This window comes from Semicossyphus pulcher, unplaced genomic scaffold (assembly GCF_022749685.1).
Source record: "Semicossyphus pulcher isolate SPU_LCO1_2020_fin unplaced genomic scaffold, fSemPul1.0.p SCAF_13, whole genome shotgun sequence".
In the NCBI taxonomy this organism is placed as follows: domain Eukaryota; kingdom Metazoa; phylum Chordata; class Actinopteri; order Labriformes; family Labridae; genus Semicossyphus; species Semicossyphus pulcher.
The window spans coordinates 16,885,226-16,899,590 of record NW_027211637.1 but is presented as its reverse complement, the minus strand read 5'-3'; the positions used below and the strand labels follow the sequence as shown (position 1 = coordinate 16,899,590).

Here is a 14,365-nt window from a genome sequence, read left to right as displayed (position 1 = left end):
TAACAGATAAATAAATCCAAGAAGGCTTTAAGCTTTCTATATTAAATCATATCAGTCCTGCAGCTACAACTTTTTCTTATTAAAATCATATTTTACCCAAACCTTCGCTCTTTACTGCTGAGAAGAAAGAAAAAACAACTAATGGATCTCATAAGTCACCACGTCTCCGCGCTCAGACTGTTCATGTCTCAATTATGGAAGTTTAAAAAAGTCAGAATAATTCAAGGCAGAAAGTTTGCTGTATATATTAAAGAGTAGAAATACATTAAATAATTATATAATAGTTTTAACTAATTAATGAGAGTGAATAAGAATAGGGAAAAGATCCGAAATATGACTCAGCACGCACATACACACATATAGCCGTCAATACACTCAAGTTCAAGCCGCAGTCACGGTGGGTTGAACTTGATGTTGAACTCATATAGTCAATTTAAATGAACAATATCAGTACAATTAAAATAAACAAAACATAATGAACATATAAAAGCCTTTTGGGCAGCTTGGAGTGAGGGCGAACAGCCAGACTCATTAAAATAATGTGAATATAAGATGCGCCGGTCATTGAGCGGATTTAAAGTGGATCCTAAATGCTGCCCTGCAAATAAAAAGATTGATTCCGGTCCAAAATATATTTAAATAGTAGAATAATTAGGCTCCATGAATTAATATAATAACGTTGAGGATTAACAGAAAGGTGCAAGGTTAGAGCAGCCTGCACATGCGTGCTGAATGGCGCACGTTGCGTGCTACCAATTTGCCAATGAAGGGTTATGTGAGACATTAGCATTCATTTAAACATTGGTTTGGGAACGATTTGCAAGTCAGCCGACATTTGATAGCTGTCCCCGTCGCTGGTGAGCGTGTCTCCTATCTAACCCGTAGGCAGCGGGCCTGGCTCAGCCTTAAATAGAAAGACAAAATATCAGATGTTTGAACTGGAGAAGCTGCTGCGGTTTCACTCTGTGCTCTGCACTCTTTGCCTCTCATACCTCTGCACATTCTTGCATCTAGTTAGTGAGTCTCGCAATGCAGCAAACATCAATCCCATATAATATCATGTGCCTCGCTCTCTGGGAGGAGCACAGGCTGGCTTGGTATCACTTCACGTGTTATTGTAACAAATAAAAGCAGAACAGTGCAGTGTGATGTTTACAGCAGAATGGGCCGGATGGCCGTGCACAGAGATAATACATGTAGGCTGCAGCCTCCACTTTACCTCGGAGAACGAGGCCATGTGTTGCGCCTCCTCGCCTAGTCTCTCCCCGCCTCCGCTCCTGAACTCCCACAGATCCGCATTTCACATTCAAACAAATGCTCGTCTGTTCAGTGCATCTCTGGCTCCGTGATGATGTCACGAGTGGCCGTGAGCTGCAGACCCTGCACAGTCTCATTGACTAGAACGAAAATGTGCCTTTCAAAAAAAAGAAGTTGGTAAAGCGAGCTTCTAGCACTGTCAAGGTCACTGTCTAGTCCAGTGTCTGCGCGATATTGAAATGACCCTCCTGGAATCCGCGGCTCCTGTCCAGACAGGGCAATAGCCTAAACAAAGGGCCTTTCTTCCCCTTTTCTCTTTGATTCTGTGCAGGCAGGTTGCCACAGTTAGAGCCTTGAGCGGCCCTTTTTTAAAGCTTCCTTCAAGTAAAACAAACCACCAAGGGAAGCCTAAAGAAGCCACTAAAGTGCTAACGTTTAACTTGAAAGGTTTGGCTCAACTTTTTCATTTGTGTACAGCAGACGACTTTTAATTCTGCTTCACTGCATCATCCTGTCTGACTACGCAAGCAGGAAGAACTGTGCCATCTATTATTTTAAATTGTTTGTTAGAGCGAGCCCAAACCAACCTAGAAATAATTATATAATATTATTCATATTTCAAAGTCTGAGATCATCAAGGCGCGCATTAACAGCGTGTGTAGTCTGTATAATTCCTATGTAGATAAAGTAAATAACACATTACAAAGTGACATTAAAGCAAGTATTCATAACATGACGTCATGTTATAGGCTAAATACTGGCATTTGAACTTGACGGTCACTTTGTATAAACTAATAAAGCCACAAGCTGCCACTCAGTGTTTGCTCAAATATATAAATATTTTGTTTTAATAACTCACATTTGTACTTATTTTTTAACTCTAAATTGTTAAATAGAATTGTTTTAATGCGCGTGAGTGTGAGAGATCGGCGTGTGTGTGTGTGTGTGTTATTATGATTCATATATAATCAAAAAGATTAAATATAAACCGCTCATCCACTGTGTCCGCATTCATGCGCATTAAATGATGACGTTCTCAAACCAAACTTGGCGCGTGCCGTCAGTCACGCGGGATTCTAATTAAAGCTCTTTTACACATTTACTCTTTCAATCAACAGCGCTGTTAAGTGTGTCGAATAAGTTCTTATAGCTGAACATGCAAAGACATAAACGAAAAAAATATATCAAAGAAATCCAATGAGTAAATAAATAATCATGTGGAGATCAAAGCCCTGCTTATCTCTGCTGTCTTTTCCTGCCCCGACATGTGACTTCCTGATTATCGGATGTATTTCAACAGTCAAAGCACAACACTATTCCATTATAGCATTAATATAACAAATGTATGACATCAGTTCCACAACGAAACAGCAAAAAAGAGCAGGCTTCATGTTTAACTTGTGTATTTGTTGTAACATTCACTCTTAAAAAAAGGCCTAAAAGTTTAAAAGTAAGAACTTCAGAATAATAAAGATTATCATCTCAGTATTTCACTATTTCATAAATACTGTCAACTACAGGGGGGAGGTGGAAGCACGCAGCACAAACAGACATAAGAATGCTGCAAAATAAACAGAGGTAAAAATGTGGCTGCATCAGAGCTCGCTGCAGCACTTCCTGATATTTTCCTCTGGTCACCACCAGAGGTTATCAGCCCCCTGTCTCATGTGTCTGCTGACAGCGGCCTGCAGCTCTCACGCCTCCTCACACAACCAAAACCCATGCAACTTTTTTACACATTTTACGTTTCTAATGTATAAAAGACGCCTGATCAATGTGCAAAACGTCTAAAAGCTAAAAAACATTTGTTTTCTTTTTACTGGGAAAGATGCTGTTTGTTTTATTGAGTTATTGTGAGTGTCTCTTATATCGGCAGAGTAAATGTAAACTTCGGCCGTGCAGGCTCAAAGTGACAAATAAAGCTAGTACAAAAATTAACTTTAAGCAGAGGGTGGATATCAGAGAGCTGTAATAACGTAATATTATTCCACATTTTCTTCTTCAATTGTGCCTTACAGTACTTAAAATATTCGTATTGTGATATTTCTGTATTTATCCATTCAATTATTTAATCTGCCTTTAAATTACAATTAAATATTTCTGAAGATGTGTAAAGAAAAAATAGCTTTTTGAATTTCACAAATAGTTTTAAAAATAATGTGCATATTCTCATATCACATTATATTTGAGATAACAAATGTTATGCCGAAAACCTCTTATGATTTAATACATTTCTCGACACATTTAATAAAATTGTTATTTATATTATAATATTCTAAAACTTCAGGTGTAAAAATAACTAAGCCATATTTAAAGCAGTAATCGTTTTCACAAAAGGTCTGCGCTGCCGTCTCTTACTTCGAAAAGAATAAAAATATTCAAATAGCAACCAAATGCGCCTGTTACTGCGCATCATCCGTTGTATTTCTGCACGTTTGTTTTGTTTAATTACACATGTACACAGCGCTGGCTGTGAGCTATAAAGTCATAAAACAAAGTCCGAGCAGGCCTGCTGCCATCATAGGAAGAAAACGCCCATACCTTACATCGCTGTGAGGGCGACGTCCTATCATCATTTCCTCTCGCTGTGCAGACACTATGGCTGCTGGTGTTGGTGTGAGACGTCAAAAGTCCTACCTGTCCTCCGTGGTCAATAACACACACCTCATGACGAGTGCATGAAACCATTGGTGCTTCCACGGGCAACAACTTTTAGAGGACTTCTGTAAAAAAGAAAAAAACACACAAAAGAGCAGAGCCCAAATGTTAATGCAAAGCTCGCAGAGATGGTCAGCAAGGCAGGTCAGAGGATATCGCTACACTTCCCCTTTTTTATGTATTTATGGCATGTCATTAAGCCCGGCTGTCTAGACAGGGAAATAACACCTTGTTTGCCTACAAACAAACCGCCGCCATTGGTGTCCAGCCCCCTATTTATTATTCACAATCTGCTGTGATGTCAAGGTCAAAGTGACTGCATAGTCATGGTCAAGGGTAAATGTGGAGAGCCAGAACTTTTCCACCAAGGATTGAAAATCCAGGAACCAGACAAACACAAACTTTGAGTGTGACGGCTTGGATTCTACTCAAGGACCTCAGAAGATCTGAGGAGCTGGAAAAAGTGACCAGAGAGTCCAGCCAAGCTCGCGCCTATAGAGAGATGACAGCCAAACGCACACTAAATATATGCCATGCATGGTATCTTATAGGAAAGCCACAATATGAGACATATAAGGCTAATGCTGGTTAAGTATTTAGGCCTCACATGTGATTTATTTTCATTTGAGAAAAAGACACAATATTTACATCTAACATTTAAACTAGTCCGCATTAATGTTAAATCAGACTAAACACGGAGACTGCAGACTAGAGATGGAGTACTTTTAAGTATATTAATGTAAACCACTTTCAGCTTTAATTATTCTCAGGACAGTCGTGTTTAAATGTCATTTTTCCCACATGTTTTCCCATTTATTTTCCCAACTGTAGCTTAACTTGCCTGTGGGACATGAAGGCCTTATACTTGCTAAAACTGGCCGCCTGTATAGAAGAAGAAAAAAAACACTTGCCGCATCTCTGCACAGCCTATACCAAATAGATATTAAATCAGTTATTTGTAAGCGAAACTACAGACAATCTCTGCGCAATGCAGCTTTGGGCTGATTTTGTCGCTCGGTGTGCAAGAACGTGCACGTGCATTATGACTATACATGTGTTTATAACACAATAATGACTATTTATATGTAAAAGATGAAAAATGCATTCTCAATTTTATTGCAAAACTCACCTGTGCTATTGAAACAGACTCCTACAGCAGGGTGTCACTGAAATCTAAATACGCGCGGCGCGTCACGACCACAGATATCATATGCTGCGTATATGTGCGTATATATTTATACCAAGAAATGTTTGTCCTTTTTTATAATCTTATGTATTCTCAATATCTCAGGGCAGACTCAGCACCATAATAGTGTTGGTGTAAATGCATTACACACACTGGATGTAGCCTGTTGGACTCGTGTAGGATGCGGGTAATACTGCTCCCACAATAAGAAAAACAGTGACTAATTTGTACCCGTGAAATATGGAAATGACTGCCTACAGTTGTCTGGCCTAACCCAGAACATTTTTCTCTGACAGATGATGCATAGATACCTTTATTTTGCTTTAGGCCTGATGATTCAGCAAGTTGAACTTCAGCCAAACAACAGGTAGCTTCATACATATGATTGCTTTTGACTTGGATAAAAATGCGGAGGGAGTTGGAGGTAAGCGTGGGATAGACTTTAGTTTCTCTCAACCGCCGACTATGTTTCTACGAAACTGATCAATATGAAAGACCAGATCCTGCAAGGGTTAATATTATATTTGCATCCGGAATAGAAATGAGCGCAAATATCAGTTTATTTTGTGTTTTTCTGAGTTTGCAAGTGCCAGAAAATCCGTGCAGCTGCTCAGCGCCCGTGCGTAATGAATGGATCATCTCCTGCTGCCATTAGGACTCCAGGATGCCCAATAGGTCTTAATCAAGCACTTTGCAACATAAAATCCTCACTCATCCATCCGCTGCTGCTGTTACAGACTCAACTTTAAGAGGAAAGGCGACAGCGGTGAGAGCTGCTGCTCCTTAATGACACCAGTGTAACTTGAAACGAAAGGAAATGCTGCAAGCAGGACGGTTGATTGACTTGAATATTTAAGCATTTTCATAATCATCATTTATTTATGAAACACGTTACCAGGACGTAATTCAACACCACAATACAGTTCACATACTGCACGAAAGTAGAAATTACAGGCTCCGTACAAGGCGCATGATCAGCTGCAATGCTACACTAACAAAGACGAAATCAAATCAAATAAACGATTGTGCATTTATGTGTAATACTCACTGACTTTAATGGTTTACAATCATTCCAGTTGCATGACAGAATCCTTCACTGACAAAGGAAAACATACAGGTCGTGGGATATTCCAGTTTACAGTTCCGCCATACTAGATAATATGAATTAAATAATAAAAGGCATTGCACTATACAGATTAACAACATAGCAGCCTTTGTTTTAGCCCAGGCTTAAGAGAACAAATCCCACACAGAGGAACATAGCTTTTGAAATTCAGAAGGAATATTTAAAAAATAAAAAAAGATTCGTTCTCTCGAAAGTCTTTGTGAGCTTTTAGTTGGAGTCTCAAGTTCAACGTATCATCATGCCACAAGTCCTGTCCATGTGGCGATCCTCTTCCTAAAATGACACCAAACGACAGTCTGCTGTGATTTGATCTGTCCGCTGCAAGTCTTCCAAATGTCATCGGCTCCTTTAGAGATTTGGCTTTCAAAATAAAAGAAAAAGAAAAAACACGCAATACTTGTCTTTGAAATACAGATATCGTTTTAAATATTATATATTTATATATGTACATTCATATAAAACAAATGTGAAGTGAAATTTTTCAATATTTTCACAGTTTTTAGAGGATTTTCTCTAAATTGAAAACAGGGGGGTGGCGGTGGCAAGGTCGATGGAAAAGATGGAAGTTAAATTAAAAAAAAAAAACACTCAGCCAAAATGTTCTTCAGCCACGGTTTTCGATGCAAGAGGTAAATATATGGCGTGATGTTTTGGAAGGTATGAGTTGCAGTTTACAAGGAGGTCGCTGATCTTATCAAGTGGTGTGCATGTGATTGCTCTTGGATTTACTGACGAATTTTTTCTCCTTCACTCGCCGGTTTTGGAACCAGATGGTGACTTGGCGCTCCGAGAGGTTGGTGGCGGCAGAGATGCGCCTTCTCTTGTCTTTGGTGATGAACTTGCTGGCTGCGTACTCTTTCTCCAGCTCCTTCAGCTGGATCTTGGTGTAAGGGACGCGCTTTTTACGCCCTCGACGGTAGCTGCTGACTTCAGGCTGCAGAGGCACGACATCTGGAAGAGGAGAGGGAAAATGCACGTTAGGCTGTGCGTGAAAACACCGCAATGTTTCATTTCATAAATTCAGCAGCACTGCAGTTTACAAGACTTCTGAAGAAATCTAAGAAACGTTAAGATTTAAATTCTGTCTCTACCTGACAGGAAATAAAAAAGTTGTTTCTAAATAATTCACTTTTCAATGTCAAACCCCAAACTGTGTCTGATGGTGCATGAGTGTGTGTGTGTGTGTGTGTGTGTGTGTGTGTGTGTGTGTGTGTGTGTGACAGCGAATGAGTGTGTGTGTTGCATTCAGTGGTTGGGGGGAGGGTGTGGGGTACACCACAGAAATGAGATTGCAGTGACGATCTCAGGTGTGCTGCACCTGACGTAAAGAGATGCAATATTAGCATCGAGAGTTCACTAATGTAACATTTACTCAGCTCGTGGCGCGCGCTGATAGGCCCTCCTTTGTTTCTGTGAATGAACTGTCACTATGAAGTTGCAGACACTACAATTGTGCATTGTTTCAAATGGCCAGTGATCATTGTTTTTCCTTTGGCTGCGTGTCAATACTTTAATCTGCTGGTCGACGTACGAAACTCAGCAGACCTTGCTGATGGTATCTTTCAAATCTAATAGATGATTATTTAATGCGGGGGGGGGGGCAAAACTGAGTAACAAGTGGCGCACTGCTTCAAAAATAGAAATCACAATCTGGCAATTAAACTGTTAAAAAAAGATCTTGAAAAACTAGATCAGATCAGATTAGAAGGTTTTGAATTATAATCAAGTTACACACATTACATTAAACACTGCCCTGATTTTCCTTGAAGATGTAAATTGCTCTTTCCACTGCTCTTTCTAAATGGTTTTTGAAAGCCCCAAAACCTCGAGGCAGTATGAGTCTTATTTGTTCAGGAAAGCAGAGTTCTGGGATTGCACCCTTTCGCCAAGGCTGCATGGAGCCAATGAGAGACATGACAGGACAAGTATGCCAATACCTCGAGAAATAGTGGCAAGCTGTGAGACATGAAGATTTTTACCCCCATGCCATTTTACAGTCAGGGGCTGTGGACATTTCGGCTCGGTTAAAGTGCACACGAGATTTTTATGGTTCTCTTTTTCTTTGGGCCAAAGGATGTTCAAACATTAGCTTCATGATATCTCTTTATTCACTTATATTTGATATTTCCTTGTGAGGAAATTAAGCACAACCAACTGGAGATCGCTGTTATTTTGTTTTATACTTTTACAGCACAATTTAAAGCAGAGCGGTTTCTGCGTGAGTCAGGCAGTAAGTGGCATGTATGTGCAGCCAGACAGACAGACAGACATGGACAGCGCGCGCTTGTGTTTTTGTGCATGTGTGCGCGCGCATATGACAGCGTGCCCGTGCTTGCGTGGCTTGCTCTTGTGTATTTTCAGCATAAACGGAGGAGGGGGTGGGTGTGTTGTGTGAGAAGTCCAGTCCTAATCCGAGATTAAAATACCTACAGATTTGACAAAGATAATAAAGGCTTGTGGTAAAAGACGCAGTCCAGTAAACACTCTGTAAAGTGCATTCTGTCCGGGCCCCAGTGTCTATCATCAGATATCATGCATGTTCTATGACAGCGAGTTAAAAGCCAAAGGCGAGCATGCATTATAATGTGAATTGGTCAGTGGTTGAGAGCATTTGTACATCATGGTGGTGAGGTAAGTATGCAATACAAATGTTAGTCAAATGAATTGTGAGATATGCAAAAGCCTGACACATCACAGGGCGCTGAGATTTATTGGCACAGTCCAACCACAGAAGGCTAGCTTAGTCACTATATTGTCAAACATGGAGCAAAGGTATGCACTGGTGTTGCTGTCTATTCTCCGTGGCTGAAACTGAACTATTACCATCATATGACCTCAGAGGAAAAAAATCAGCTGCCTCTAGGAATTTGTTTTAAAGCATTAAAAAAAGGCCCAAAGGCTCCTGAAACGTACAATTCTGATTGTGTCATTTTTACGCACTAAACTAAATGCATGATGCATTTAATGTCAAACGGGAAAAAAATAACTGCCCATATTCGCAGAGTCCATAAAGGACATTGGATAGCTGACATGGTGATTGACATGTTTGTTTATTCTGCACATTAAGAGTTTCCCTGGACTTCTTCGTAAACTGATATTTGGCACTTTAACACAATAATATGGACTAAGCAGTAACATCCCGGCAGAGTAAAAATATCTGGCTACATTTAAATAGCTTTCTTAATGTGATGACACAGGTATTAAACGCCTACAAGCCGCTGCACTAACATATAAATTACAGCCTGCAGGAGACAGTTAGAAAAAATTTAATCAAACATAATTACAACGTACCTGGAAAAGGTGATTTCCAAAGATGAGTTGACTGCGTTTGCTCTTTGGAGCAGTACACCTGCCCATCCCAGCCATTGGAGAGAGCCCAGTGCTGGTAGCCCTCCATGGGGATCAGGGCGTCGTGCCGCGGCTCAGGATGGGCACTGATACCGGGCACCACGGACACGTCGAGATATCCCGGGACAGCCTGATACGAGCTGGCGAAACTCGGGTAGAAGGCAAACTCTTTGGCCCTGGTGGACAGTTCTTCCGTGGGCAGCGCTGTGCTGGGCTCGGCATATTTCTCTGCGGGATGATACGAGCAAGGCTTCTGCTGCAAGTTCACGTTGTGCGAATGAGATAATCTACAGCCGTAATAAGGGTTTCCAAACGGATAACCGTAGCTCAAAGATGCACTGGATGATGTCTGCGGAGCGGGACACTGCCGGCCGGTGTCCGGGGAGGAAATATCCGAGTAGACGGAGCCCTGGTGGGTCGCTATGGTGCCAGAATGTCGTCCCAGCGCGGGGTGCGACATCAGGTCCCTGCAGTGGGTCGCAGGGCAATTACCGCTCAGTCCCTCCATTGTTTGGCTTTTATTCTGGTTGTTGTCATTCGGGCTTTTTTCATAAACGTACATCAAGGTGTCCGCCCAGCGTGGATGCAGAACCAGCGAAGTCGTCATATCAGGGGCTGCCGATGCTTTTTAAAAGTCGACTACTCCAAGACGGACACCTCATTTCCAACTACATTTTACACCACGCGCATGCGCACACTGGGCCCTCGTGTGTCCACTTCATTAAGAATCTGGCACGTGATACGCTAACAAGTCCTACGAGATTGGGCTTGTGAGTTGGGGCAGAGCAGCCCTTTAAAGACCCACTGCCTCACATGTCTCAGTTTTTTCCTGCAGAACTCCGAGTCCTGTCATTGGCTCAAATCACGCAGACCCACACCCTTAAAGGGGAGTTTGGATACTTCAGGATTGGGGCAAACGAAAACAACCTGTGAAATTTTGCCGACAGAGAACTGCAGGAGAATATTACAGCATATGATACATGTCATAGTCAGTACATGGGAAATAAATATAAGTATTTCTTACTGAATATTTATTATAATTTTTAAACTTGCGTGGTGACGCACTGCGCGAAATGTGCGTTTATCCGGGTTCACTTGGTGGAACTGACGTATCCCGACTGAGGTTTAGTTTGATTATTAAATATATTCATGAATAAAAAAGGATTTCATTTGGAAAGCATAGTTTGTAGTCATTTTTTCTGTCAATTATTTTTTATTAACACAAAAAAAAGAGCTAACGAAGCACATGTGGATCTGTAAACCGCCCAATCTTATCAAGACTGCTTTTCTGAAGGACGCATTTCCTTTAAAGCCGTATATAACTGCCACTGGGTCACCTATTAACATGCTGAGATGAGATTCTGTAACCAAAGCTAGCTGTTGACTTTTAGTGTTTCAGCAGGGTATAAAACAAATGTGTATTAATAATGTTGCTTTTCAGGGGTTTGATATTTTAACACCAACAGCAGATAATAACTTTACAGCACGATGTTATCATTTTTATTTAAAAAGTCAGGCAAAAAAAAAACCATCTACAGGCTGTGTGTGAGTGTGTGTGTGTGTGTGTGTGTGTGTGTGTTCGAGTGTGTGTGAGACTTTGTTTTGTGGGTGAGATGAAGAAGCAGGAGTTTTATTTAGAGCAAAGTTGAATGTATAATCACACCTCCACAGTTTCAGCCACAGGACTAGGTGAAAGCTCATCCAGGTAAGATACCGTTATGCAAATTACATTTCAGCACATGCAGTGCGGTTAAATTGAAGACGTAAAAATAGCAATTAAGTCCAAAGAATAGACGCCTCCTTTACTTTGTAAACATTTTTCCGCAATATGTTTGGGCGAGGTGTGCCGCGTCCGTTATGCCCCAAAGCTTTGTCATCGATAACGCGATCATAAAATAATACCATTCAACGAATTCATGTGATGTTTCAGTTTCACATGGCTATTTATTCAAACCTACAAGTGGATGCTGACGTTCCCAGGCGAAAATAATAACAAGGGTCCGCTTTAAACTGAGCTGCGTGTAGACTACAGCTTATTTAATTAGACAGCATGCGGACCTATTTCTTCACAGGAATCTTCTTCCGCCACTCTTTGACACGCGTCCTCCCTCCAGAGTTTCCCAAAGCTCTGTTTAAAATCTAAAACTACTTTTTCAGCTCATCTCGTCATCAGGCCCTAAAATCACAACGGTTGCGGAATTCCAATTTATCGTCCTCTGCAGCACTTTCTTTAAAACAGCTTCAGGTTAATATTTAAAATTTGACTATGTTTGATTTTGAAATATTAACGATGGGATAGGCCCGCAAAGTTTCCATCAAACAGACTTGTGATGCCTTTCCCATGACTCACCCATAAAGCAGGCTACAAGCTGCCCCACGAAGGGCGCCTAGTTTATCAACATTTTTGCACTGCTGAGTAGCTCTGGGAATAATCAGGCCACTGTTGTGTACTTGTATACTAAAGGAAGCTAGACCTCTGTCCTTCCTCGGACCGGGACTAAAGTTCTTTTGTCTCAAGCAAATTACAACTACGGAGGGCTCATCCAAACGGCAGCTGCACGGAAGTCCAAGGTCAAGGTAAAAAAACGCAGACAAACAGGGTCGTAATGGGAGTCTAGACAGACAAGAATGAACTTCACACTAGAGCATGCATGCAAACTAGCAGTTATTTAGAGACCCTCACTCTAAAATGTTTGCTGTGTGTGAAGAGGAAGAGAAGTTCAAATAATCCCTGTGTTTTTGTTTAAAGGAGCAGGAATTTGACAGCTTTTGCGCTTCAGGAAACCGGCTCATTCCAAACTAACATTTTTTCCATGGAAGCTCAGACTCCAGGAGAAGACTCTCTTTTTATATAATTTCATAATTTATGAATGACAGAATGTTATTATTAGCTGGGCGCATTTTCACTCACTCACAAACTTCCATTTTTTAATCTCTAAATGTCTGTAGGCTGTGCTAATAGTTTGGCCCTGAGGGATACCAGGGTGATGGAGCGCTGGCCGAATGGGCGGCACATCTCACAGATAATAATTAAAGTTGTGCAATGTAGAAGACAAATACTATGATATTATTAAACCACACTTTATGTTGCAATAACAATAAACCTCATGTTAAGCCTGTCTGTGGTTTCTCCAGAACATGCACCCAAAATGTGGATTTTTTAAAAACTGTTTCAGGAAGGAAAATCAGCAGAATAAGGTAAAATAAGATATTTAGGCACAACTGCAGAGTTAATAAATATTTCTCTCTCTACACTTTTGCAAGAACTAAAATAATTAGACATTCTTGTGGGAGCAAAAATAATTAGCCTAATAATAAATATGTCAGCGCATGGCGCATTTCCAATAGGACAAATTGTGCAAAGACACGAGACATCAGCAGCTCACCACAGACACCAGCGGAGTCACAAACACACGCACTGCAAATAGAAATGACAATGAATTTTAAAAGATACCAAAGTTTAATTCTTGCTTTTTTTCCACCATCTATTAACAGTGACAAGACACGCAGGCAGGTGGATTTCTTAAAGGGTGTTTTTAACATTACGCACGTGCAGGTTCCCTATTGCACGTTTGCTTTATATTTATTTTTACATCCAAAACCACCTATGAATGGGATATTTTGAATAAATGACTACGCAACTATCCATGACAGTCTTTAGATATTAAAGTTGATATTCCTTAACCATAATCCACCTCTAAACGTGACTATATGCGGTGTAGAAGTTTGTGCGAATTCATAAATCTCATTAGGCTTCAGCTGTGTTTACTTTTGGTTTTTAGCTTCTACAGATCGAAGCTCAAATACCAAAATCTGACAAGCAGTAAGGAATCATGGGCGCAGCGTAAATCTGTGGATTAATTAAACTCGTGATGCTGTCACTATAATTGAACCAAAATCCACAACCAGAACTATCTTTCACAGATGCAGGGTAAAATAATAAAGATGAAAAAGTTGCGTCTCGGAAGGGACGAAAAACTGATCCATTGTCAGTTTTGCTCAATTTAAAGTCTTTTAAACTTCAAAGTTTGTGGCTGATTATTGAAGCTATTCGTGCGTCGATGATAACAGTTTGGGGTGAAACTTCACTGCAAAACCTCCTTTTTTTAATTATTTTTTTTACCAAACATTCATCCATTATTCATCAAAAGTTTCCTTCAAAGCGATCTGCCAGGATGAGTGAAACACTTCACCACTGCACTTTCGCTTATTTCAGGATCTGTTAATAGAAACCACTATCGATATCTTGACAAGCAGCCATGATGTGCTGCTGTAAATACTCTGACAAGCAGACATCACGTCCTCGCAGACAGGCCCTGTCAGACGGAGAGAGAGCCCGTCTGATGCGGAGCTCTGTGGGGGAGGGGAGAGCCTCCATCCGCATTACAAATACTGCCTACCTGCGGCTTCCGCTCACAGGAACTGACTGTGGGCGCACATGAGAGAGCCGGTGGACCTTATGTAAGCAGAATGTGCAGTTATACACTTAGAGAAGATGTGCAGCATGTGCTATTTTTATGCAGACGCAATTAAATACAGTACACTCCTCTGTAATGCCACGCATTTCAAGAACGCGTCTCTCTTACTTAATAATAATAATAACACAATGACGAATACTGCAAATGAAACTAATGAATTAATCACAGTCAGTTTTCTTCGCCTTGATTTACACAATTGGCCACATTACTGCAAGAGTAGTCCCTCCATCAAAATTACTTTGAGACCGAGATTTCCGGTTCTCTCACACGTATTTATCCGTAAATAACACGTCGATAAAATAACAAAATACA

At 40.7% G+C, this 14,365-nt stretch overlaps 1 protein-coding gene across 1 annotated transcript; it reads right to left on the bottom strand.

Moving 5' to 3' along the window:
* Nucleotides 1-6,921: 6,921 nt before the first annotated feature.
* Nucleotides 6,922-10,182, bottom strand: hoxc13a (homeobox C13a). The gene is made up of 2 exons (XM_069660340.1): nucleotides 9,519-10,182; nucleotides 6,922-7,178 (listed from the first exon to the last, which is right to left on the bottom strand). Exons 1-2 carry the CDS (start codon nucleotides 10,180-10,182, stop codon nucleotides 6,922-6,924), a joined length of 921 nt encoding a protein of 306 aa, XP_069516441.1.
* Nucleotides 10,183-14,365: the final 4,183 nt, after the last annotated feature.

Excerpts from the sequence above, each read along its gene's own strand:
- hoxc13a (XM_069660340.1), bottom strand. The coding sequence starts at position 10,182 with ATGACGACTTCGCTGGTTCTGCATCCACGCTGGGCGGACACCTTGATG. Across the intron at positions 7,179-9,518 it reads TTGGAAATCACCTTTTCCAG|ATGTCGTGCCTCTGCAGCCT; the intron begins GTACGTTGTAAT and ends CTCCTCTTCCAG.